The sequence below is a fragment of the Balaenoptera borealis genome (assembly GCF_965194805.1).
Source record: "Balaenoptera borealis genome assembly, chromosome: 12".
Taxonomy (NCBI): Eukaryota; Metazoa; Chordata; class Mammalia; order Artiodactyla; family Balaenopteridae; genus Balaenoptera; species Balaenoptera borealis.
Window position 1 is genome coordinate 6,614,807 of NC_138869.1, and position 26,311 is coordinate 6,641,117.

General features: G+C 54.0%; 1 protein-coding gene across 8 annotated transcripts in view; it reads right to left on the reverse strand.

Moving 5' to 3' along the window:
* IQSEC1 (IQ motif and Sec7 domain ArfGEF 1) overlaps window positions 1-19,437 on the reverse strand; it is a 333,736-nt gene extending 314,299 nt beyond the window's left edge. For all 8 annotated transcript variants that reach the window (XR_014232235.1, XM_082345195.1, XM_082345194.1 and 5 more), the window contains exon 1: window positions 19,137-19,437. Coding sequence is in view for 7 of the 8 variants with exons in the window: in XM_082345195.1 (XP_082201321.1) it covers window positions 19,137-19,402 (266 nt within the window). In the remaining variant the exon portion in view is untranslated. The remainder of the gene's footprint in view (window positions 1-19,136) is intronic.
* Between the last annotated feature and the right edge of the window lie 6,874 nt (window positions 19,438-26,311).

Genomic DNA, 26,311 nt, shown 5'->3' on the forward strand with positions numbered 1-26,311 from the left:
CCAGTGTACAGACACATCGGGAGCACACAGATGACCCCACAGGGTCCCCAGCCCCCGAATGCCCACCTAAGACAGGAGGCAGAGCCCAAGTCCCCGCAGCATCGCCACACTGCCACGGCAGTGAAACCAGCTGGGCCTGCAGAGGGGCCGGAGGAAGCACCAGGAAGGCTTCCCAGAGGAGGTGACATCTGAGCTCAGTCACTGACCAGCAGGCAGCGGGGGAGACCAGGAACCTCCAAAGAGCTGTAAAGCCAGGAGGGGCAGGAGGAGCACGATGAGGAGGTGACAATGCCCCCCGCGGGCGTGGGCGCGCAGACTCGGCCCCATCGCAAGCACGGAGCTGGTGCTGCCTTCCAGAGAACAACCCCTCGCTGCTGGGGTAGCTGCGCCCTGTGAGCAGTGGCTCCACTCCTGGGCGTGCGTCCCCCCGAGGGAAATGCTCACGTGGGTCCCTGGGTGCCACGCAGGAGGGTGCCGCGCACCAAGCGCCCCCTGCAGCAGAGGCAGCCTGGGTGTCCGTCCCGCAGGAGCGGGTGGTGGGGTGCAGTGGACGCCCACTCCCCAGCCCCAGAGGATTCTGATCAGGGAGAAGCGACCAGCTGGGTGCACAAGCAAGGACACTGAAGTGCCTCAGGGCCGGTTTCCGGCAGCAGAGGGCTGCTCTCAGGGGAACCTGCGAAGCCGGGGGAGAGCAGGGGCTCACGGGGGTCCGCACGGCCTGATCCACGGGGTCTGGATAGTGGATGCACCAGAGGCGTCCTGCCTTGGGGCGGGACCAACAGCTTTTGTGGCCCCATCGTGGGTCACTGGAGCCCAGATGGGGGTGTGAGGTCTGGGGGGCTCCCCGGGTGAGGACCCCATCAGCCAAGGCATCTCTCGGGAGAAGGCCAGCTGCACCCCCATGGCAGTGGCTGGTGGCAAAGGGATGTGTCCACAGGAACCCTGTGTGCTGTGCACACCGAGTAAGGACACAGAGAGACAGGGGCCCCGAAAGGCAGAGGAAGGTGGCCATGATACTGGGGGAGGACCAGGAGGGACTCGGGGCCGGGGAAATGAACGGGCAGAGCCGGAGAGAGGCCTTGGCTGGTAGCGGTGATAAATGCACCAGGCCAGCCCAGGTGTGATGAACTCACCTCCCCAGCCCTGCGCGGAGGCCAGAACAGGAGAGGGAGGCTGTGCGCTGTGCACCGTGCGGGGTGGGGGGGACACCTGCACCCTGCAGTGGGGTCACTGACCCCAAGAAGCTCCCAACCCAAACAGCAGCCCCGAGTCTGGAGCTGCGAGAGCCCTCAGAAGCGGAGTTAATAACCGGAGCGGCGGAGGGCCGTTCATCACTGTCAGCCTGGGCGCAGGGCCAGGCGGCCGAGGGCACCCACCCCACATGCAGAGATGGGACACCCTCTGCGGGGGGCAGGCCGGGCCCAGGGTGGTGCAGGTGAGGTCGGGCTGTCCAGAACCAGCAGGGAAGGGAGAGAACGTCCAGCCACACGCCATCGGTCACTCATGAGTACTTCCCGAGGGCCCACTGTGTGCTGGCCACGGGGGCTTCAAGAGGGAGCCGACAGAAGGAACCGGCCCTCGGGCAGCCCACGCGCTGGGGGCAGCAGGTGACGAGCAAACGCCCAGGACGCGCTGCGCAGGGGTGCGCTGAGAAGGAGAGCAGGGCGGAGGAAAGGGCTTGGCGGGGGGCGCTGGCATCTAGGGGCCCCCGAGAGGAAGGGAGGAGGCCGGCCACATGGCTCTCGGGCTCAGAGCCGGCACACGGCGGTGAGGGGGTCGTGCGGCTGCCTTGCAACTAGCCCTCCCTTCCCCCGACTCCTCTGCACAACACAGACACCAACGCCTACCGTGGCCGGTCACGTGGAGGCTGAGTTCCTGTGTCTAAAGCCTCCGGCACATCAGTATACAATCCACTGAAGCACTGCCGCTTCTGGGGACACACCCAAAAGGATGGGAAGCAGGGTCTCAAAGAGACATTTGCACACCCATGTTCACGACAGCGTTATTCACAGTAGCCAAGAGGAGGAAGCAACCCCAGTGTCCCCGACGGATGGATGGGTAGACAAAGTGTGGCCCATCCATACACTGGAATATCATTCAGCCTTAAAAACAAAGGAAATTCTGACACCTGCTGCAACATGAATGAACCTTGAGGACATTAGGCTCAGTGAAATAGGCCAGTCACAAACGACGTATACTGTATGATCCCACTTATATGAGGGCCCTAAAGGAGTCAGATTCGTAGAGACAGAAAGTAGAATGGTAGGTGCCAGGGGCTGGGGGAAGGGGATGGGAGTTAGTGGTTAACGGCACAGAGTTTCAGTTTGGGAAGAAGAAAAGGTTCTGGAGATGAGGGTGATGGTTTCACAAGAGTGTGAATGTACTTTCTGCCACTGAATTGTACACTTAAAAATGGTTAAAATGGTACATTTTATGTTATGTACATTTACCACAGTTTTTAAAAATAAGATAAACAAACCTCCTTTGGAAAAAAAAAAAAGTACTTCCGTACACAGTAGGTGCTCAAGTAATACCTGTTTCCTGCCAGCCTCCTCCTCACCCTAAGGACAGAGAAACAACTGACGAGAGCAGGGGCACAGGGCCCGGGGCCGAGCTCTCAGCCTCGGAGCCAGGGGTGGACGAAGAGGCCCTGCTGCCCAGCCCTTGCCTGCACTCGGTCCTCGTCCCTGAACTGCCGGCCAGGGAGGCCAGCGTGCAAGAGGCCAGCACAACGCAGCCTTTGAGCAGGATCCTTGAGATCAGAAGATTTGCTGGAGTGGATATAAATAGCCCAAAGCTCCCGGTCTCGGCTGCTGAGCCAGCATCGCGGGCCTGACGGCTAAGGGGACCCAGCAAGCCTGCTCCAAACTCACCTTCAGGGAGCAGCCGCCCCACAGACCCTGCAGCAGGGCCACATCCTCGTCGGCTCTCCAGGCCTCAAGCGCAGGCCCCGTGCTCCACCCCCATCTTGTTGCCCGTCACAGTTTCTCTTTCTAAACTCACACTGGTTTTTAAACCAAAGCAGAATCATCAGCAGGCCCCTCCCCTGGTTTGCTGTGTAGGGACTCAAGGAACCAAGGGACGGGGCGGGGGGGGGGGGGGCACACCTGGGTGGGGCACACCTGGATGAGGACACCTGGGGTGTGGGGGGAGGGGCAGAGCTGGAAGCAAACTGTAAGAACACGCCCCCTGGTCTGTGACCCCAGCCTGGGGCACAGCCTTGCTCTCACCCGATCCCTATGATGAATCTCATTAGTCTCAAAATCAACCTGCGGATACAGCACCTTCAAAACACGTGGCAGAGACATTTTCCGACGGGTACACAGCACACCCTTCTCTTCCCTATCTCCCTCCCAACAGAACTGCGTCCCCCTGGGGGGCGCTGACCGTGGCCGCTCTGCTCCAGTATCCCCCAGCCGCAGGCTGGCACTTACGAGCCTTGGCAAGTGCTAGTTACCAATGGATAAATGACGAATCTATGGCTAATTCAACACACAGGGGACAGAAGAAGGTCAGATACACGTAGCTGCCTGCAATCTCTAGTCTGTCTCGCTGTCGCCCCCTCTGTCTCTGCCTCTTCTCCCACCACCCCAGGCAGTGCCCTATCTGTCATCAGACACCCACCATCCCCTGAGGGTCAGGGTCCAGGGGACTTGGCCATCTCTCCACCTCTGTATCTCACACTGTGTGAAGTAACTGGCCCTCATCTGCTGAGTGATTAAAGTCAGCAACTATCCCAACACTAGGGTCCTAAGGGGACCCACCTCCACCTCCACTGGCTCCAACGCTGAGGCCTTGGGCTCCCAGAGATGTGGTCAAACATCTTCAAATCACAGCCATAAAACGACACTCTTTGTAACTTTAGGATTGACTAAGAGGGATCAAAAGTAAATACAGTTGGCCTTTGAACAACACAAGTGAGAACTGTGCAAGTCGACTTATAGGCGGATTTTTTCCTATAGTAAATACTACAGTACTACACGATCCACGGTTGGTTGAATCCATGGATGTACAACTGCAAATATGGAGGGCTGACTTAACTGAGACACAGATTTTCAACTGCACGGAGGGTCGGCATCCCTAACCCCCACATTGTGCAAAGGTCAGCTGTACATTAACATGGACTTAAGCACACAGTTTTATTCTCTCATGTAAGAGTCTAGAGGTGGGTAGTCCAGGCTGTATTGGGCAGTTCCCCCCAGGTTGTCAGGGGCCCAGGCTTCTTCCAGCTCACTGCCCTGCCATCCCTACAGTGCAACCATTGTCCTCACAATCCAAAATGGCTGCCTGAGCCCCAGCCATCACATTCTCATTCCAGCCAACAGGAAGGAGGAGCAACAGGCAAAGGACCCACCTCTTCCTTTTAAAGACACTTCCTGGAAGCTGCACACCACACTTCTGCTTACCTCTTATTGGCCAGAGCAGTCACATGGCCATATCTAACAAGCAGGGAGGCTGGGGAAGGCAGTCTTTATTCTGGTTGGCATTGAGGCCAGATTAATACACAAAAACACACCAAAAACGCTAAATGCTAAAACGCTTTAATGCTAAAGAAAAAGGGAAAGTAGATATTGGGAGGCAGCTATTTGGATCATACATCCTCCCCATCTAGGCCAGGGATCACCCCCTTTCCACCTCCAAGACCCCTTTTTAGGCCAGGGATCACCCCCTTTCCACCTCCAAGACCCCTTTTACTATCTTCCCATAACCTGCTAAGTAATTATGACTGAGAACTCCTGCAGAGTGAGCTCTCCTCCTCCTCACCCATGCTGTGCTGACCGGCTCTGTCCCATGAGGAGGGCTCTGTCTCCATTCTTATGCCCACTTGCAGGTGAGGAAACTTGCCCTACCTGCTAGGATGGGGCCAGAACCCAAACTCAGACCCGGGTGCTCCCAGCTCAGCAATTTTTATTAATCAAACTGCACTTGGCGAGTTGGGGCATGAGAGGTCCACAGCCCTTGACCTCCCCGTGGGATGGAGCAGCCTGAGAAACACCTGCCCCGGAGGTGTCTCAACTGTGGAAAGTGCCCCAGTACGCGGTGCAGGTCTGACTACACCAAAGCTGGCCTTTCACAGACAGAAAGCCAAGCTCTGCCTGTGGTATGGCCGGACTGGGCTGAGCCCGCAGGCCCTGGAGGCCCAGACCCCGGCCGGGGTCCTTCTCATTAAACCAGGGGCTCAGGGCGCCTCAACTGGGTGCACAGAGAGGTCCCCACCAGCTTGCAGGCGGGGGAGGGCGCGGTTTGCTTCAATCAAATGAAAGCAAAGGAGAGCCTTTCAGGGAGAAAAACTGTGAGCTCTGGCTGAAGCTGTCACCTTGAGAGACATCAAAAGCCAACCCCTCCCTAGAGGGACATGGCAGAACCAGGATGTGGAGCCCCCGAGGGCAGCGTGAGAGGGGGTGTGCACTCACCCGGGGCTCACTGTCACCCCCCGCCCCGACAACCGCCCTCGCCCCCTGCACGGGGGGGAGCCCGAGGGACATCTGCTTCCCTGCGCCCCTACCCTCCCAACCCCACACACGACCGCACATAAGGAGGCTCGTAAACGCTTGCTGAATGGGACCTGGAGTGAAGTTCAGTGGAGAGATAAAAGACCCACCTCTGCAACTAAAACAGCCCACGCAGAGGAGGCGGCTAATATGCGGACAAAATAGAAGCCGCCTTTCCCACCCCCTGGTCTCCTCCCGCTGAGGGGGACAGGACTTTTGGCATCTGGTGAATGAAAATCTGGGAAGATGGTGATGAATCAGCTCCCCCCGCCCCCCAACAAGCCGCCCTCACCCTTGGGGACCAGAGTCAGCAGGTTTCTTAATAAGAAGCCCATGCCCCATGGATGCCGGTCCTGCTCGGCCACTGTCCTCTCCTACTGGCCTGGGGCTTTCAGGTTTCTGGGGGACAAGAGAGAAGGGGCTTACTGAGTCCCACCCATGGGGAAGGGGCCTTTGCATGCCTTGTCCAGACCACTGCTAGCAGGACCACCCCCGCCAGAGGCCACGGAAACATGGAGGAGGCCAGCTCCCATCACCACCACGGCCCAGCCATGGGCAGAGCCCCAGAGCACAGCCAGCCACGTCTCAGGACCACAGACACAGAGCAGAACGTAAAGAACACAGGTTTGGGAGTCACCCCGGCCCGGTCATGTCCGGCCCTGCCACTTACTAGCTGTGCAACGCCCAGCAAGGCATAGCACCACTCTGAGCCTCACTTTCCTCGTCTGTAAAGTGGGGCCACCCAGCTAGCACACAGCAGGTGCTCAATAAACGCCTACTTCAGCCCATCTCACAGTGGAGACCCTCGTACCAGGAAAGTAACTGCCTCAAGAAGAAAAGCAGTGAAAACCCAGCTGCAGTTGAAGACACCAGCCACTAGACTTTTGATGAGTCTTCCCTGCCCGAAGAGAGTGTGGGCGCACATCCGCGCGATAACCGTATCTGTATGTATTTATTAATCACGTGCAGGCACAACTGCACTAATGTCATTCGTGTTGCAAAAGAATCCAAGAAAAGACAGTGAAGGATGAATTTAAGCATCAATGGGAACAGAAGTCCCCACATTTTTCCCTGCACCTCAAAGGATGGTGTCCTTTGCCCCCAGGGGTGCACACACTCCATTTTGCAGACCCTGGACTTGCGCACGTGACAACGGTGGACTGATCTTAAACATCTCGTCTTTAATACAAGCAGTTTGCATCCTAACGGAAGCGGGATCTGGCGCTGCCTGCCGGATGGAGCCTAGAGGCAAGCACCCCAGCAGGGCACAATCAAAGTCAGTCAGATGGGAGGCCCCAGGGCGCCCAGGGTTACAGCGCAGATATAAAGAAAAGGCTCAAAACCACAAAAAGTTCCAAGATGGGAGCCGGTCCCTACTGGACACATGGGGTTTCTAGAGGCAGGAATGGAGGTGTGGGAAGGGTGTCTAAGGCAGAGCGACCAGCATGACCAAAGGCACGGAGTGTGAAAACTGCACAGTGCCACCGGCCGCCCCACCCAGGGCAGGTTTCTGAGCAAGAAGGAGCCTCCAGGGAAACGCCGCGTCTGTGCCAAGATGCCCCGGGAAGGGGAGAAACAGAGAGAAAGGAGAAGGGACACGCATCTCTGGCAGGCAGGGGCTCCGCGCACTCCACCCGCCATCCCCCCCAACTGTGCACGAGCCATTGGCCATGTGACGGCCCTGCCCCCGCAGGCAGGAGCGAGTCTGTGGGATCCCCCAACCCCTCGGGACGGCTGCCCCCCACGCAGGAGTGACGCTGCTCCGAGCACCCACGATGCCGGGGGAGGGGGCGGGAATGAGGGCGCCGCGCTCTTAATTACCGCAGTTATCAAAAACGCATTAGCGGTGATGATTTCCTCCAGACCCCCGTTCCCTTCCCTGGATGTTTTGGCTGCTTCGCCATATGGCAGGAGTTAAAAATACAGCTCAGAGTGAGGGGGCTGCAGACGGAGTGGGCAGGCTACCTGAGCAGTGGGGTGCGGATCTGGTCAGGCGGGGCCTGGGAAGCACTCCCAGCCCAGCTCCTGGTGGCCTGCGGCAGGACAGCGCCCTTCAGACACACAGCACCGCAGAGGGAGACCCACCAGCAGCAGGACAGGCTGTCACCCGCCAAGCAGAGAGAGGAGCAACGCTTCAGCAGCCTTAAGAGGTGGAAGTGACAGCACAAGGCCTGGGCACCCCGAAGGTGGGGCGTGAAGATGGCTGCAAATCCTTGCCCCTCCTCCCACTGAGGGTGAAGTCCAAGCCCCTCCCCTTGAACCTGGCCTTCGGATCTCCTTGACCAACAGCATGTGGCAGAAGTGACCTTGTGGTACTCCCAAGGTCAAGCCACGAGAAGCCTCACATCTCCCACCAGGCCTTGGAACACTGGTTCTGGGATCCCTGAGCCCCCGTGCTTGAGATGCCATGTGCAGGCACTCTGGTCCACAGGGCCAGCCTTCCAGGTGTCTCCACAAGTTCCCTGATACGTGAGTTAAGGTGTTTTGGACCCTCCAGACTAGTCCATCCACTATGTGAATACCACTGAGTAACTCCCACTAATAACACAGGGAACAGAAGACCCAACCAGCCAAGCTCTGCCAACCCCTGCCCTACAGAATCTGAGCTATAATAACAGGGGGCTTGTTTTAAGCCTCTAGATTTTAGAATAATTTGTTACTCGGCCACAGATAACTATAACATTCATTCATTCACTCACTCATTCATTCATGCAACACATACTCATTAAAACCTACCCTGAGGCAGGGCCCCCTACAAAAACAGCAGAGACAAATAATTCATTCTCCCTGTCCCCAGGGGAGCTTCTGGGCTGGTTCCTCAGAGCTCACCCAGTTTGTCTGGGTCCATACCCACGTACCCATCTCCCAGTTTGGCAGCTTTCTCTCCCAGGCCCATCACTTCTGGGCTCACTGCCAACATTCCCCTGTCCAGTGCCCGCCCCTGCCTTCATTCTCTCTGGGTGAGGAGAGATACACGGGATGGTCTGCCTCTCCAACAGGTTTTATTTTACTCTAAAAGGTCCCCTAGGTGCTAAAAGAAACAAGAGAATGAAAATGGTGCACTAAATATCTATCACAAAGGAAGGTAGTAAGGGAGAAGTAGAGGAGGAAAAAAAAGACATAAAACATACAGAAAACAATAAAGTTGGGACTTCCCTGGTGGTGCAGTGGTTAAGAATCCGCTTGCCAGTGCAGGGGACACAGGTTCGAGCCCTGGTCCGGGAATATCCCACATGCCGCAGAGCAACTAAGCCCGTGCACCACAACTAAAGAAGCCCATGCGCCACAACTACTGAAGCCCATGCGCCTAGAGCCTGTGTTCCGCAACAAGAGAAGCCACCGCAGTGGGAAGCCCGTGCACCGCAACGAAGAGTAGCCCCCACTCACCACAACTAGAGAAAACCCACACGCAGCAACAAAGACCCAACGCAGCTAAAAATAAATAAGTAAGAATAAGTTTATTTTAAAAAAATAGGAAAAAGAAAATAATAAAGTTGCAGGTGTAAATCCTACCTTATCAACAATTATATTAAATGTATGTAGGTTAAACACTAATCAAAAGGCAGAGACTAGCAAAATGGATTTTTTAAAAACATGTAATCCAACCATATGGTGTCTACAAGAGACTCACTTTAGATTTAAGACACAAATAGGTTGAAAATAAAAGGATGGAAAAAGATATTCCATGCAAACAGTAACCAAAAGAGAACTAGAATGGCTATACTACTACCAGACAAAGTAGACTTTATGACAAAAAGCTACTAAAGACAAAGAAGGATACCTTATTACAATAAAAGGGTCAATCCATCAAGAAGACATAATAATTGTAAACATATATGTACCAAACAACGGAACCCCAAAATACACAAAGCAAAAACTGACAGAAATAAATGGAGAAATAGACAATTCAACAATAACAGTTGGAGATATCAATACCCCACTTTCAATAATGGTAGAACAACAAGGCAGAAGATCAACAAGGCAACAGAAGATATGAACAACACTGTAAACCAACTAGATCTAACAGACACGTACAGAACACTCCACCCAACAACAGCAGAATACGCATCCTTCTCAAGTGCATGCAACATTCTCCAGGACAGACCATATCTTAGACCTTACAGTGAGGCTCAATACATTAAAAAGGAACATACCACACAAAGCATGTTCTCTGGAAACAATGGACTGGAATTTAAAGGGTCCCCTAAAATGTCTAGATGACAGCTCTCATGGGGATGTGCCTGGCTCATCATTGCCCAAACCATGACTTCCCCCTCCTTACCTCCTTACCTGGCTCACAACAGGTGCCGGGGAGGATGCAGGTCAGCCTCTGGGTGGGAACTGAATGGGGTGGTCAGGGTGACCCCCGACATCCCTTTCAGGTGGAGGATTTTTACACACCTGGAAGTTTGAGGACTGCTGAGCTGGGTGATAGTAAAGCCTCTAAGAAGTCTCGACAGAGCTGTGCGTAGGCAATGGGCTGCCGGGGTCGGGGTGGGGGACATTCCAGAAGCCTCTGCTTTGCTGTAGGGAGCCCTCGTTCTATTTTAATAGCATTAAGTCCCCACAACTTTAATACATGTGAAGAGGCTGTAACTGGGGGCTAAAAGGATTGTGATGGCACATCTTACAAAGGGTTGGATTCAAAATCAGCTACGTTAGATGTGCAGAAGGTGGGTGGATAACAGAACAACAAATGCCAAAACCCAAGTCATCTGATTCTAAATCCCATGACTTTTCTCTAACATCAAATTTCATCTCGACTTAGAAAGAGGGAACAACAGTGATTAAAGTTAGCAAGAATGAGGAGTACTCTGCATGTACACATATTAAGGATTCCATCCTCACAACCCCTCTAGGAGGAAGGTGATGCTTTAGAACCCCATTTTATAGGTGAGGCACAGCCAGGACATGGCAGAGGGAGTGGCCTGACCACAAGTGCACGTCCTGACTATTACTCTGTCCACATACTACATGGGTACCCCGACCAGGAGCTGTCTATAACCCCAAGCCACCCCCGACTCACTCACCAGTCCAAGAAACACTGCAGAAGACAAAGGCCAACATCTGGATCCTTTCCTTCTGCTTAAGCAATGATCTCCCCCTCCGATCTGGACAGGCAGTTGTTGGGGGTAAGACAGGATGGGGCTCATTCCTTCCATCCAAAACCCACGTGCTCCTGCTCGCCCCCAGCACCCCAAGTCCTGCAGCGTCTCCTGCAGCCCCTGCTCGCTGGTCCCCGCCTCCCCCCAGAGCCAGGTGCCCCGCCCACACCTAAGTGCCTCCCCTGGGCAGCACCCTCCAGGGACTCCTGGCTCCTCCCAATGTCCCTCGGGGCCTCCCCAGCCTGCTGGCCCTGCCCAGCCCCACCTGTGGGTGCCCTCTCCCTCCTCTCCTTTGCTGTCTCCTCGGTCACCCTGCTGCAGACACGCCAGTCTCCTCGCTGTGAGTGGACCACGCCAGGCACACTCCCCTCTCAGGCAACCCCAAAGGGAGACCCAGTCGCCACTGTCCCCACTAGAGACACTGACGCCAGAGCCCCAAAAGGGTCCTTCCATGTGCCAAGGGAAGCAGGAAGAGCTGGGCCTCCAGACCAGGGCCCCAGGCGGGGTCTTACCCCTGGCTGACCACACGGGCCACCCGCCCGTTGACGTTCAACTTCAGGCTGTCAGGGACCCCCTCAGTCTGTCCCCAAATCTCATCCACACATGTGCTCACCCCTGTAAGGGTCCCTGGAGGCTGCCCTGGTACCACTGGACAAGGGCTGAGGACTTGTCACTCAAGCACTGAGGCCATCCGGGAGGACAGTGGGGTTTCATGGGCACCTCATGCCAGCCTTGCCCCGCTGACACTTCACTGGCACGACCTACCTTGACAGCCCCACCAGATCTGCCACCCAGGACACCCCCCGTGGAAGCCCCGTCTTCTGGCTGCAGTGAGCCCTATTCCCTGCGGCTCAGAGGCAAGGGCCAGGCCCAGGGGCCTTGAGGCTCCACAATGTCTGACACTCTACGTGCTGAGAAAACAGGCCATTGAAACCAACAAGATGGGGGGGCAGAGCCGGGAGAGGGGCACAAACACCAATCCTCCCATTCAACCAAGCGCCCAGTGTGTCCTGAGGGGCTACCATGCACAGAAAGGCCTGGGGTTGCCTCACCAGCAGGCCAGCAAATGCACACGTGTTTGGGGTGGGGAAATGGGCCAATTCAAAGTGAACTGCCCGGCTGGCTGGTGCCTGACAGCTTAGGAGTCCCTCCCCTGCACGTGTCACCTCCTGCCCACCACCACACCACTGGCGGGGACCACCGCCATCATTTTTGCCAAAAGGTGACTCAGGCTCCTTGTGGTAAAATAACTTCCCCGAGGTGACCACAGCGAGGGAGAGGCGAAACCCAACATACAAAGGGAAAAACCAGGGCTGTCCCTGGGTAGGCAGTGGTGCTGGGGGCAGTTTTGGTTCCTGGAACCAAAAGCCTGGGTGAGCTGACCGCACACATCCTGAAACGGCCCCAAACGTCTCTCCAAACACGGACACCACGCAGCGAATAGCTGTGGAGCCACAGTGCGGTGGCAAACTGCACGGGCTCTGGAAGCAGACAGACCTGGGTGCAAATCTGCCTCTGTCGCTGGGTAACCGCGGGCAACTGCTTACCCTCTCTGAGCCTCAGTGTTCACATCTGCAAAATGGGATGGCAGTAGCACACACGTGTCATAGGGTTGGGGCATCAGCAGAGATCCCAAGGAGAAGGTGGTGGGCACGCGGCACCAGGAACGGCTTGGTTATTTCCGTGGTTTAATTATAATTGAAGCGTTCTAAGTCTAAGTGCCCAGAACACAGGATTTCTGTCCTGTTCCTTTGTGAACCTTGCCTCCTCCAAGGAAAGCTGAGCATTTCACATCGAGGCTCAAAGAGAGCACAGCTTGGTTGGGGGTGAGCCAGGCTTGTTCACCACCTCACCCCCCCAACCCCACAAGGCTGAAGTCTGGGTTCTGAGCAAGCGCCCTGGGCTGTCCATGCCCGTCTGGGCCTCGTGTGGCCCACCGTCCCTGCTCCCAGGCCTGGCAAAACCACCAACAGCACCTCCCTGCCTGAAACACGCCATGCGCCCCCCTCCCCGCCTTGGTGCTCCCACGTGTGCGGTTCCAAACACCCTCCCGGATGGCCAGGCACGTAATAAAGAAATGCTGCAAAACCTTCACTATAGCATCTGGGGGGTGTTCTGCCTGGTACGGTTCTTTCAACTTTTCCGTAGGTTTGAAAATGTTCATAAGAAAATGCTAGGGAAAAACAATCCTTAAGGGCGCTCTCAATACCCTATTCCTCCCCCGAGCCAGTGTTCACCACGTCCTGCAGTGCCAGGCGCCCCGCAATCCCTCCACCTGGATCTCCTGGAACAGGGCCACCTCCCCATCTTACACGGGGACTGGCCTCTGGGCAGCCGGGGCAAAGCCTGCCTTACTTGGACGGTCCTCCTGCTGGGAGGGGGCTGAGGCTGACGGGGTCCTGCAGACCCAAGCAGGGCTTAGCTGCTCAGGTGTCATCACGGAGGGTCCCCACGAGGCTGGGGGAGGCATTTGAAAAACTCCAGGCTGCAGCTCCCTACTCAATAAAAGATAAGCACTTAGCATTTGTAATAACTGTTCTGGCATCTCCCGCCAACATGTCAGGCCCCTGGAGGGGCAGGATTCAGACGCCAAAGGCCTCGCTGCCTCGGGATTCCTAGCCAGGCCGTCACTCTGTGAAGCTTGGTTCGCAGTCGGGGCAATTTCCACTGCAGCCTGGCCTGCATCTACCTGGGGTAGGGGGTGGTAAATTGGAGGCCCACTGAACTTCCAGGCCACGGGCACGGCCCCGGGCTGCCTCACGGCCTCGTCTGTAGCTGCGGCTCCATTTCAGTGAGGTCAGTTTATGCCCCTCCTCCCAGTTCCTGCCCAACGCCCGGCCGGCCGGTTTGTTTTTTCAGCTGCTCTGCGGCAATTACACGGATGACACCCTGACAAGCTCAGAACAGTGCCTTCCCCAAGTTGGGCAAAGCGTGGCTCTTTCTTACAGAAACAGAAAGCAAAGAACAAAAAAATGAGATCAGCTGTCAAAATAATGTCATCGACAAAACAGATGACAAACAGCCACCCAGATGACCAAAAATGCTGATGCCCCCAAACTCCCAAATCCGGGCCTCTTCATCCCGGAGTCCAAATGCTCACAGGGCACAGCCCTGAGGTCTCTGCAGGCGCGGAGGCCCGAACCCGGACAGCGGAGGCGAAAACCAGAGCAGGTCTCCACTTCACACACCGCGCTGCCCCATCTCTCTCAACCTGAGCTAGATAAAGACGCATCTCACGATTTATCCTCCAGGTTGTAGAAGAATCATTTGCCTAGGTTGTCAGACGGCTGGGAGAGAGCTTCAGAGAAGCATCTCCTTGTCCTTCTGCAGACTCTACCATCTGCTGGAGAAAGAACGGCTCGCCCCGCCCCCTTGGACTTGAACACATTTCGTCCAACAGGCACCAGGCCCCGCCAACACGTTGCAGCCTGTTGCCAGCCGGGGGACGTCCTCCCCAGCACTGGCTACTCGGCTCTATCTCAACTGCGAGAACAAGAGAATCATTGAATGAGAACGTGAACGCAGTATCTCCCTCTGCCACCCCCTCTGACGCGCAGATCAGAAAAGCCCGCTCAGCCTCTCTTGGCCCCCGCTCTCTGCTCCGAGGGGAAGAGGAAATGGAACAGAAGCGGCCGGGACCTCAGACCCTGTGGCCCGGGCCTGGGGCTCCGCGGCTGCTCTGAAGATGAACGCAATTTCAGAGGCTCCTGGCCAGGACCCGCCCCTGTACAGCAGCTCGTGTCCCTACTCCGGCCACACCCTCCTCGCTGGCCACCCTCGAGCTTCCCCGCCAGCTGATGCACCCCCGTCATGGTTAATGTCAGCACAGACCAGAGGAGCGCTTGTTTGGAAAGTCAACAGAGACTGAATGCCACTGGAAACCTCCTCCAGAGTGAGTCACCAGCTCGGAGCTTCAGAAAAACGTCCTCTCCAGTGATGTGACAGCACTCAAGGGCTGGAGGGGACGAGAGCACGAGGGAGGCAGCTCCACAGGCCTCTCCAACCTCTTCGGGCCGGTGTTTACTTCTGCCGGGGAACCCTGGAGGAGCAGAGGCTGGGAGCGAGCGCCTCTTTCCACCCTGGTCCCCCCCGCACGGCAACCTCAGGTGATGCCGAGGACCCGGCCTCGGTGACAAGGGCCCACGAGGCAGGACAGGGACCACTCGTGCTGGGCCTCCTCCAGCAGTGGAGGCTGGGAGTCCCGCAGGGTCCCGGGAGGTCTGATCACTGGGCAGCACGAAGGGCAGGTGGGAGACGGGTGAGAGCAGGGGGCCTGGGACCAGACACCCGAGCCCCAGTCCCAGCTCCACCACTGGCCAGGTGAGAGGGCCGGAGCCGGTCGTAGGACCTCTCTGACATTCAGTCTCCACATCCGTAAAATGGGAGAGGCAACCATTCCTGCCTCGTGGGAGGGCTGGGACCACGAAATGAGCTGGTAAATGCAAAGACCTGGAGCAGTGCCGGGCACACAGGGCGCCCTCATGGATGGAGCCGGAACGCACGCACCTGCCTCTTGTGCATCTGGCTCTGGGTGCTCACTGGTACCAGCTGTATCTGCTAAAGCCCAAGCTGACTTTCTAATGGAAAACACAGGGATCCTAATCAATCCCCTGTGCCTTCATCCACTCAACAATATCTACTGAGCACCTATTGTGTGCCCGAATCTCTAGAGGGATGGGAGGGGGCAGTTCTAGAAACATCATTAGAATGTAGCTAACTAAACACTGGATGTGAATTCTGATGTCAGAAAAAAAATAGTTAAATACCCAGCGTAACCAAAGGCATCCTATTTCTTTCCTTGTTATAACTCTGTTTTCCCCAGAGCTGAGAAACTCATGATGACATCCTTCAGCTGTGGTCGAAAGAGGACTTCCTGAGAAAGGGTTTAAAGGTCTCTGGGCTTAAGGGTTTCCCCCACGCCCAGGAACCCTCCTGAGGACTGCCTGGAGGAGGTGGTACAGAGACTGCTGCAGTCCCAATGCGAGCCTGTCCCATGGCATCTATCTGTACATCCCCCAGCAGGACACTGTACCCACTGGGCATGCAGGGGCACCTTGCCCAGTGGCCAGGGGGCCAGGGGCTCCTGACTCAAGCTGGAGCAGCAGGAGGCTGTTTAGGAAAGGGGAAGCCAGGCCTGGCCTAGCCTGCATGCTCGCCAGACCCTCACCCACAGGGGCCCCTGTCTGCAGGCGGGGGGGCCTGGGAGATGGTGGGCGCGCCAGCACTGGGGAAAGTGGAGCGGAGTCCCCCAGCAGGAAGTAATCCCAATGGTGCCAGCTCCGGCTCCAACTGTCTGTCGCCTTGGGACGCCCACACACAGAGGTTCTAGTCTCGACTGCAGGGGGCCAACCCGTGCCCCAGCCCAGCCTCTGGGCCGTCTCCTCCAGGCTGTCACGCCCCCAACTCCACATCCTCTGCGTGGACGCTGGGCCCCCAGAGGTCTCACCCAGCTTCTCAGGAAGTGCACTCACCTCCTGCCTGTGCTCAGTTGGCCCCCACCCCAAAATGAGAACCTGCCTGACAAGGCAAGAATGTGCATTAAGCACCTACTGTGTACTGTTTCCTCCACGCCCTTTATCTTCACTTAATCCTCAGAAAGAGCATGGGAGACAGCTAGGCTCACCCCCATTTCCGTGCATTAGACGCCCCGAGGCTAAGAGAGGTGACTTGTCCCACAGCCCCCGGGGCCAGTGCAGAGCCGGCCCTGGGGCCCGTCCACCTGCCCACGTCCCCTTCCCCGTGCGGGGTTGTGTATCCCCTGCCTGGCTTCCCCACTCTCCCTTTTGGGTCTCCAGCACATCACTAATGGTTCCGCATACAGTAGGTGCTTAATAAAAGCCGGTTGCTCTCAGGGGTTTGGTTACCCCATGCTCCTTAGGCATAAATCATTTTCTCCATGGATGGGCAGGGGCCTCCCAAATCCAGCTCACTCCCCTCACACTGCAGGGGCCGGAAACCCACGGATGTGAGCCACCAGCCCCATGCAGGGGCCCTGTGGAAGGCGGGGGGCTCCAGCACCCTCCCAGCCCAAAGACTGGGCAAAGATGCGGATGGGGGAAAGTGGGCCTGGAGTGCTGTCTTGAGGGGACCTCCAGTTCTGTTCAATACACTGGAGCCTCCCAGCCCCACTCCCCACTCCTCGCGTGTGGCCCCAAAGCCGCAGCAACCCCACTTCCAGGAGCTTGTTAGAAACACAGGCCCTCCAGCCCGCCCCAGACCCACTGATCAGAATCTGCGTTTCAGCACGATCCCCAGGCACCTGTGTGCACGTTCAAGTTTGAGAAGCTCCCCTCCACCTAGAACGTGGGCCAAGGCCCGTGTTGCCACCGTTTCTCTGGAAAGGGATACCATCATAGGCTCCGAAGCCAGGCTGACAGAGCTGGGGACTCACGACACAAGTCCTGCCTCAGCACCCCGAGCTCCCTCCAAGGCTGCCACCCAGACCAGCACTGGGGAGTCCCCACGCAGACCTCTCGGCATCTTCCCACCCCTACCTGGTCACCAGAGGCGACTTCGAAGGGAAAGAAGGAATCCACCCCCAGGACGGTGCTGTGAGGCACCTGGCGACAGCGTGCGCCCCCGTTCCCTAGGAAAGTGGGGCGCGTGTCCCAGCCCCGGTGCGCTGCCTCCCCAAGCGACTGACGACTTCACTGGGCCCCTGGCTCTTCCTTAAGTCCTTGCCTGGAGGGTGAGGGCTCACTCAGGCCCTGCAACTAGCACCAGGTGACCGCAGAAGAGACCGAGTGACAAAGGGGGTCTTGGAGACACCAGAGAGCCGGGGGCAGAGCTACAGAGGCAGTGGGGGTCTGTTCTTTCTCTCAGTGCCGCCAGCAAGGAGCGATTCCATGCCTCCCTCCTCCCTTCCAGCATACACAGAGTGCTGAAGTGTGCCACTGGCCTGCCACCACGGGGCCACCAGGCTCACCCACGCCCTGACTCCACCCTACAACGCTCCTCTTCCAGGGCCCCCCAGAGCCCAGGAGCACCGCCCAGAACCATGCAGGAAGCAGGGCGGCAGCCCTGCGCACACAGCCTGCACAGCCCGGCCTGGGGCAGCGGGGACACGGGGTCTCCGGTGACCAGAGGACCAGATAACCACACCTGGAGTCCTGGGAATCAGGAGCCCCTCCCCCGCAGGATTTTGGAGTCAGGGTTAACTCCTCCCCCATCACTTCTGCCCACCCCCAGCCTCCCCAAAACCTGTCCTGAAGCTGCGGACCACCACCAGTCTACCCTCCCAACACACACACACACACACACACACACACACACACACACACACACACATACGGTTTCTCCTCACCACTCCACCCCCGCAACACACACACTCACACACACACACTCACACACACACTCAGGCACACACACACACACAAACACGGTTTTTCCTCACCACTCCATCCCCCCCCACACACACTCACACACACACTCAAGCACACACACACGGTTTCTCCTCACCACTCCATCCCCCCAACACACACACACACTCACACACACACACTCACAAACACGGTTTCTCCTCACCACTCCATCCCCCCAACACACACACACACACACACTCACACACGCTCACACACACTCACACACACACACTCACACACGCTCTCACACACACACACACACACTCACACACACGCTCACACACACACACACTCACACACACACACTCACAAACACGGTTTCTCCTCACCACTCCATCCCCCCAACACACACACACACTCACACACGCTCACACACACACTCACTCACACACACACACACACACACACTCACACACACACACTCACACACACACTCTCTCTCTCTCCCCCCTCCGCCTCGCCGAGATGGGCGCCGGGACTTCTGCGGAGCCGGGCCGCGCACGGACTTCGGACCCTACGGGAGGCAAACGCGCGGCCAGGACGCTGTGTCCAGCGCGGCCGGGCAGTCCCGCCCCATCCCGTCCCCCGCTTAATCCTCGCTCCGACATAACCCCGGGTAATCCCGGGGCGAGGCGGGCGGGGTATTAACCCGGAGCGGCGAAGGAAGAGACGGAGGCGTCCAGAGGGAGGAGGGCTCGGCGCGTCCCGGGCTGGAGGCAGCACAGAGTCCCTTCCGGAGGGGTGCGACCCGCAAGTGACCCAGGCCCGCTCGAGGGCGGGATCTGCGCCGGACGCGCCCCCTGCCCTCCGGGTCTAGAGTCTCCGAGTCAGGAGTTCTGGTCCCGCCACCCAGAGCCCCGCAGCGGCGCCCGGACGGCCCCCTGTGGCGAGGCCGACCCCGCATTCAAGCTCCCGAGCTCCTGGGTCGCTGGAGCCCGAGTCCCGAGCCCGCCGGCCGCGGAGAGCCGGGCGGGCGGGAGCGCCGGGCAGCGCCCCGGAGCCCCTTTCCCTGGGAGCTCGGTCCCGCCGAGCCCGAGCCCCAGGTCGGGCCGCGACCCCGCCGGAGATACCCCGGCCCCCCTCGGCCGACACCCTCCACGCCCGGCCCCGAGGGGAGCGGGGCCCCCCAAGAAGTTCGCGCACCCCCAACACGCTCGCCGCCCCCGGTCCCCACTTACTTGTCGCGGCGGCCTCCGACCTCCGGGATGGCGCCAAGCGGCTGCGGGCCGGGGCCGGGGTCGAGGCGGCGGGCGCACGCGGCCAGGTGCCGCCGGTGCCGCTCCAGCAGGCCGGCGTTCTCGCGGCTCAGCCGCGCCACTTGGCGCTCCAGCTCCTCGATGCGCCGCCGCCGCCGCGCCAGCAGCTCCTGCTGCGCCGCGACGATCCGGGTCAGCTCCTGCAGGTACTCGGCCGCCTGGCCGGGGGGCTCGGCGGCGCTCGCCATGGTCCCCGCCTCAGGCGCGCGGGCGGCGGGGCGGCGGCGGCGCGGCCATGGCTGCGCGGCGGTGACGGCGGCTCAGCGCGGCGCGGCGCGGGGCTCGGCCCGGGGGGCGCGGCGCGCGGGGCCGACGCGGCCCCGCCTTGGCGCCCTGCTCCCGCCTCCGCCCGCGCCCGCCCCCGGCGCCTCCCCGCCGCCCGCGGCCCCGCGGACGCGCCGGGCCGGACAGTGCGTGGAGCTGCGGCCGCCGCCGGCGGGCGAGGAGTTTGTAAAGTGCCGGCTGCGGCGCTAGGGGAGCGGGAGCCGGAACCAGGCGGCCGGCGCGGGAGGAGCGGGCGGGAGGAGCGGGCGGCGGCGGCGGAGGGAGGGCGCCGCCTACCGGCCCCGCGCCCCACGCCCCGCGCCCCGCGCCCGCTCCTGCCGCCGTGGTGCGACTCGCGCCTCCGCACAGCCGCCTGGGCCGCTCTGATGTACAAATTTCACAAAGTAGGAATTCGGCAAAACAGACCTTCCTACTACGTACTGTCAGCCGACGACTGAGCTGTGAATAGGAAAATAAGGAACTCCTAAGCACTTTGACATTTTTTCTAAGTCTGATAAAACGCGCGGTTCATTTTGTTGCACAAGCAAGACAAGTTTCCTAGACTGTTCCTTTCCTAGACTGTTCTAGGCGGTTGGTGGCACTGAGGCCTCCACGATGTGAATGTGGACCAGCCATCAAGGCCCAGGCAGGCACCCTCCACTCACACCCAGGGTCTGGTGTGATGGGCCTGTAGGCCAAAGACCCACCTCAAAAATGGCACGGAGACTTTAAGCAGTTTATTTTGCCCCTGAGCCTCAGGTTCCCCAGCAATAGTATTTTCTATTTCTTGACTTTTTAAAACCTTTATCATTTTCATAGTCTAAATTTCCTTAGGGCTAAACTTATTGTTTTTCTATCTTCCTGAAGAGTTCGGTTATTTCCATGTTTTAAAGCAAATGCATTTAAGGCTATACATTTACCTCTGGGTAAAGCTTTAGCTACATCTCATAAGTTTCTAAAACTTTGTAATAATGTACATTTTGATGGTACAGTGTCTCTTTGTTAAGGCTGGCATCACACTGGCTTTGATAAAACTTAGTATCCTATCCCCATGTTTGTTGATACCCCTTTATCTCCAGGAGAGGATGAGCCCTGCATGGAGAGACCCTGGACCCTCCAGGGCCCTAAGGCCTCCTTGGGTGGCCCCTGGGCATGGCCTATGGAGAGGGAGAGAATGGCAGTGGGGCTATTTAGAGGTCCTCAAATTCACCAAGCACTTTTACTAGGCTACTTGTGATGTTCTAGAAAGTAATATTATTTTTATAAATCCTGTAATTATTTTGTGAAGGGCACAATTATATTACATCCTGCTTGTGTGTGTAAACTGTGTTTATCATTTCAGTTTATACATTGAAAATATACCAAAATCTTTGCAATCCTGTTTTAATATTTCCTCATTTTATAAAGATACCAGGAGCCTTCCCAAAAGGGATATGGCCTCGGCTTCTCTTGACTTATTTGGAAGACCTGACCGTGGAGTCACACATGGGGTCTCTGCCAGTTTGGGAATGAAGGAAATTCAGATCTAAATCCTGGGGCATGTGAGTGAAGATTGTTGGGGGAGAAGACGACTGGGGGGAGGAGCAGCTTCCCCCTCCCTCCACCCCAACCCCATTTGCCTGTCCCCCGCCCTCAACCTGCTACCCGCTTCCAGCAGTTCCGGGTTGAAACTGACCTCACATTTCCATCTCCACGCTGCCTCTCCCCCAAGCCCCCAGATGCAGTGAGCTGATTGACCGCCCCTCCCCCCAAATGAAAGACTAGACTCTGGACTCTCAGCCACCCAGATGTCCCTTACAGTCTCCCCACGTTAAGCCCATGACATAAGAGCATTGATGGACAAGGTGGCAGAAGTGGACAAGGAGGGATAATCCAGGGTGCTTTAACACACCTGCAAAACGAAGCAGTGAAAACACATGCAGCCTGTCCAGTTTAGACACTGCCTCTCATCTTAATTCCCGCAGGGTACAACAAAGGAGAACTGTGCAATGGACACTGTGGTGGCCAACCGGACCCCCATTTCAGGACAAGGCTCTCATTCCCCACCAGCCAGACATGTTGGCATCTAACGGCTCACAGCCACGTCCCTCTTGGGAAATTGCCCTGTGCCCATGGGATCTGCCTCACCCAAGGTTATGTCCCCACTTCCCTGAGGCCAGGCAGTGACTGGTCCATGCAGGGGTACAAGAGCTTGGTGCCCTGTCCAAACTTGGGCAACCATGCAGGGTCATTCCAGCTCCAGAGCCCCTGATAGGACCCTCTGAGGCCTCTGCGGGATCAGACCCAGGCCAGCCCTACCCCTGCCCAGCAGTGCTCCTTCACGCCCGTGCTGGTGCTGGTCCTGAGAGCTCCGCCAGCAAGCCTCCTGCACCAAACCTCCCTTCCCCTCCTCTCCCAACTGTGTCACCCACTACTTAGAACTTGTGATGATTTATGGGATTTATATGCTGTCTAGCAACTCTAGTGAAACTCTCCGTGCTTTGTATGGAGAGAGATTTTAAACTTGAAAAACCAGTAATAGGCTTTTCCAATATTATCATTACATGAATACAAGGCCAAGGAGTTTACATTGCACTGAAGGAAAAAAGATGTAACTATGTACTCTAAAGAAAATAAAGGTAACAAAAATTTCGAGGAGGAGAGAGGGGAAGGGGAGGCATATTATGATCATCTATTAATTTTTACTGTTATTATCCACATTCAGCTGCTCAGTAAGACCATCTATCTTTTTAATATTACCATTTGTTGAAGAACATTCATTTTTCTCTTTAAAAACCTTCCTCTGAGAGCTCTCTGACTCACTGTTGTAATTTGGCCTGGCGCTTCCTTGGCCTGCTACGCAGCTGTTATCGGCGATTTCCTGGCATTACTCTTCTGGAATGGGTCCATGCTCTCTTGGATCTTATGTATTCTCTTTCTTGGATTCATTTTCTATTTTGCTGTGTACATCCTCTAGCAATTCTCCCAGACACGGCCTGGGAGGGGGAAGGTCTTTGAGGGCTTGTGTGTCTGAAATGATTTATTTTGCCCTTACACTCAACGGACAGTTTTGCTGGGTATAGAATTCTAGGTTAAAAATCAGTTTCCTCAGAACCTGGACGGGTTTGCACCATTTTCCTCTATCATCTAGTGCTGCTGATGCTAATCTGATTCTTGTTCCTTTGAAGAAGAGATTATCTTGGTGGGGGTGGGGGGTACTGCATCCAGTCAGGACTTTTGGAAATGTGGTGGGGGACATTTTTGATCATCACAATGACTGGGGACAGTGTGGTATTCAATGGGCAGGGGCCTGGTATTTAATGCAGGGAAGTCCCATCTAACAAAAGCTGCCCCGCTCAAATTGCCAGAAAGAAGAACAAAGTTGGAGGGCTCACACTACATGATTTCAAGACTTATTATAAAGCAGGAGTAATCAAAGCAAGTGGTCCTGGTGTAAAGCTACACAAAAAGGTCACTAGAAGAGAGTGCAGAAATAGACCCACATGTATGTGGTCAATTGATTTTAACAAAGATGCCAAGGCCGCCTAATGGGGGAAAGGATAGTCTTTCAACAAATGTTGCTGGCACAATGTGAAAGAATGAAAACTCATACCTCTCGGCATCTACAAAAATTAACTTGGAATACAGTGTATACCTAAATGTGAGAGCTAAATATATAAAACTTATAGGGAAAAAAACCACAGGAGAAAATCTTAATGGCCTTGAGTTTGTCAAAGATTTCTTAAGTATGACACCAAAAGCATGAACTCTGAAAGAAAAAAAACATCAATAAACTGGACTTCATCACAACAATAACAAAAAACCTTGCTCTTCAAATGTCACTGTTAAGAAAAAGAAAAGACAAGCCACAGTATGGGAGCAAATATTTGCAATATGTACACTCAACAAAGAACTTGTGTATAGACTATATAAAGAACTCTTATGACTTAATAATAACAAGACAAACAACCCAATTAAAAATGGGCAAAAGATTTGAACAGACATTTTACCAAAGAAGATATATAAATGGCAAATAAGCACACAAAAAATGCTCAACATCATTAGTCATTAGGGAAATGCAAATCAAAATCACAATGATTTACACATGAAACCAAAACCATAAGGAACAAAAGAAAAACTAGATAAACTGGACATCGGTGAAATGAAAAATTTTTGTGCTTCAAAGGACATCAATCAATTAAAAAATGGGCAGAAGACCTAAATAGACATTTCTCCAAAGAAGACATACAGACGGCCACGAAGCACATGAAAAGATGCTCAACATCACTAATTATTAGAGAAATGCAAATCAAAACTACAATGAGGTATCACCTCACTCCTGTTAGAATGGGCATCATCAGAAAATCTACAAACAACAAATGCTGGAGAGGGTGTGGAGAAAAGGGAACCCTCTTGCACTGTTGGTGGGAATGTAAATGGATACAGCCACTATGGAGAACAATATGGAGGTTCCTTAAAAAACTAAAAATAGAATTACCGTATGACCCAGCAATCCCACTACTGGGCATATACCCAGAGAAAACCGTAATTCAAAAAGACACATGCACCTGAATGTTCATTGCAGCACTATTTACAATAGCCAGGTCATGGAAGCAACCTAAATGCCCACCAAGAGATGAATGGATAAAGAAGTTGTGGTACATATATACAATGGAATATTACTCAGCCATAAAAAGGAACGAAATTGAGTCATTTATTGAGACGTGGATGGATCTAGAGACTGTCATACAGAGTGAAGTAAGTCAGAAAGAAAAACAAATATCGTATATTAATGCATGTATGTGGAACCTAGAAAAATGGTACAGATGAGCCAGTTTGCAGGGCAGAAGTTGAGACACAGATGTAGAGAATGGACATATGGACACCAAGGGGGGAAAACTGCGGTGAGGTGGGGATGGTGGTGTGCTGAATTGGGCGATTGGGATTGACATGTATACACTGATGTATATAAAATTGATGCCTAATAAGAACCTGCAGTATAAAAAAAAACAAACAAAACAACTAATACTAAACTTTCATTGCGTTATTTGTATGGAAATATGTTAATATAAATGTTTCAGACATTACATGAAATTTCTAAAAATCTTATATTTGTATTTGTATGGAAATATGTTAATATAAATGTTTCAGACATTACATGAAATTTCTAAAAATCTTATATGTTCTGGTATAATGTTATAAGTAATAATCCTAGTTATTACTTTAAAATGTATATCTCAGAAATAACTAATTTTCTTGTCAACTGCATTATTATGAACTTTCATCAAATCTTTAACCGTGGTCATTTTTAAGTCTTTTGTCATTTACAGACAGTTCTGGGTGTACTCTGATGATTTTGCAAATATGTTCCTATAAAAGGGTTTCATCTTCAAGAAATTCATGGAAAAGACTCTGACAAGTACAGGTTTCTGGTAACTGACTGTACTGCTGAACTGAATGAATAAGCATTTTCAGAACTCTAATGAAAAACTGATGAACTCATAAAAGTGCTAACAAAAGATCAAGATGAAAAAAAAAATTAATTACATGGGACTGAGTGAACTGATGAGGATGAGTATAATTTTTGTGACTTTCTGTCTGAATTTAAAAAAAAAAAAATCCCACAAGGACTCAGAGGCAAAGAATATACAAATCAATTTTCACTGCAAAGTAAAGGAGTTGTAACAGTGGAGGATTACTGGACTGAATGTCAATATTATGACATAGTATGAGTGTGTTTCATGTTTGGTAATTGCAATCATTGTTGCTTTTGTTGTGGTCATCCATGTACAATGCTTGGTGTCAGTCTATTAAAAAAAAAAAAAAAGAAACTGAAATGACAACCCTCAGAACAGGAGAAAATTTTTCTGAATCATACATTTGATGAGAGCCTTGTTTCTAGAATACATAAAGAACTTTTACAACTCAATAATTTAAAATGACAACCCAATGTAAAATGGGCAAAGGATGTGAATAGACATTTCTCAAAAATATAATAAGTACATGAAAAGATGCTTGACACCATTAGTGATCAGGGAAATACAAATCAAAACCAAAATGAGATACCATTTTACACCCACTAGGTTAGCTAAAATTTAAAATACAGAAAATAATAAGTGTTGGTGAGGATGTAAAGAAATGGGACCCTCATACATTGCTGGTGGGAATCTAAAGTGGTGCAGCTGCTTTGGAAAATAGTCTGGCAGTACCTCAAACATTTAAGCATTTATACCATATGACCCAGAAATTCCACCTCTAGGTAGATAGCCAAGAGAATTGAAAACATACAGCCTCACAAAAACTTGTACACAAATGTCGTAACAGCATTATTTATAAGAGCTAAAAAGAGGAAACAACCCAATGTCCATCAATTGATCAATGGATAGATACAATGTGGTCTATGCACACAATAAATATTCTTTGGTAATAAAAAAGAATAAAATGCTGCCACCTGCCACAACATGGATGAAACTTGAAAACATGCTAAGCGGAATAAATCAGTCACAAAAGACCACATGTTGTAGGATTCCATTTACATTAAATGGCCAGAATAAGCAAATCTATAGAGACAGAAAGTAGATTAGTGGTAGCCTAGGGCCGGGGGTGGGTGAGTAGTAGGTAGGTGAAGATTTCTTTATGGGGTAATGAAAATGTTCTGAAACTGATTGTAAAACACTGTGAATGTACTGAAAATCATTGAATCGTACACTTTTAAAGGGAGAATTGTGTAGTATGTTAATTATATCTCACTGAAGCTATTCAAAGAAAGAAAATACACACACCACATCTGCTAGAATGGCTTCAATTAAGGAGTCTGACCATTCTTCCCATGTCTCCATTGGGGCTCATCTGAA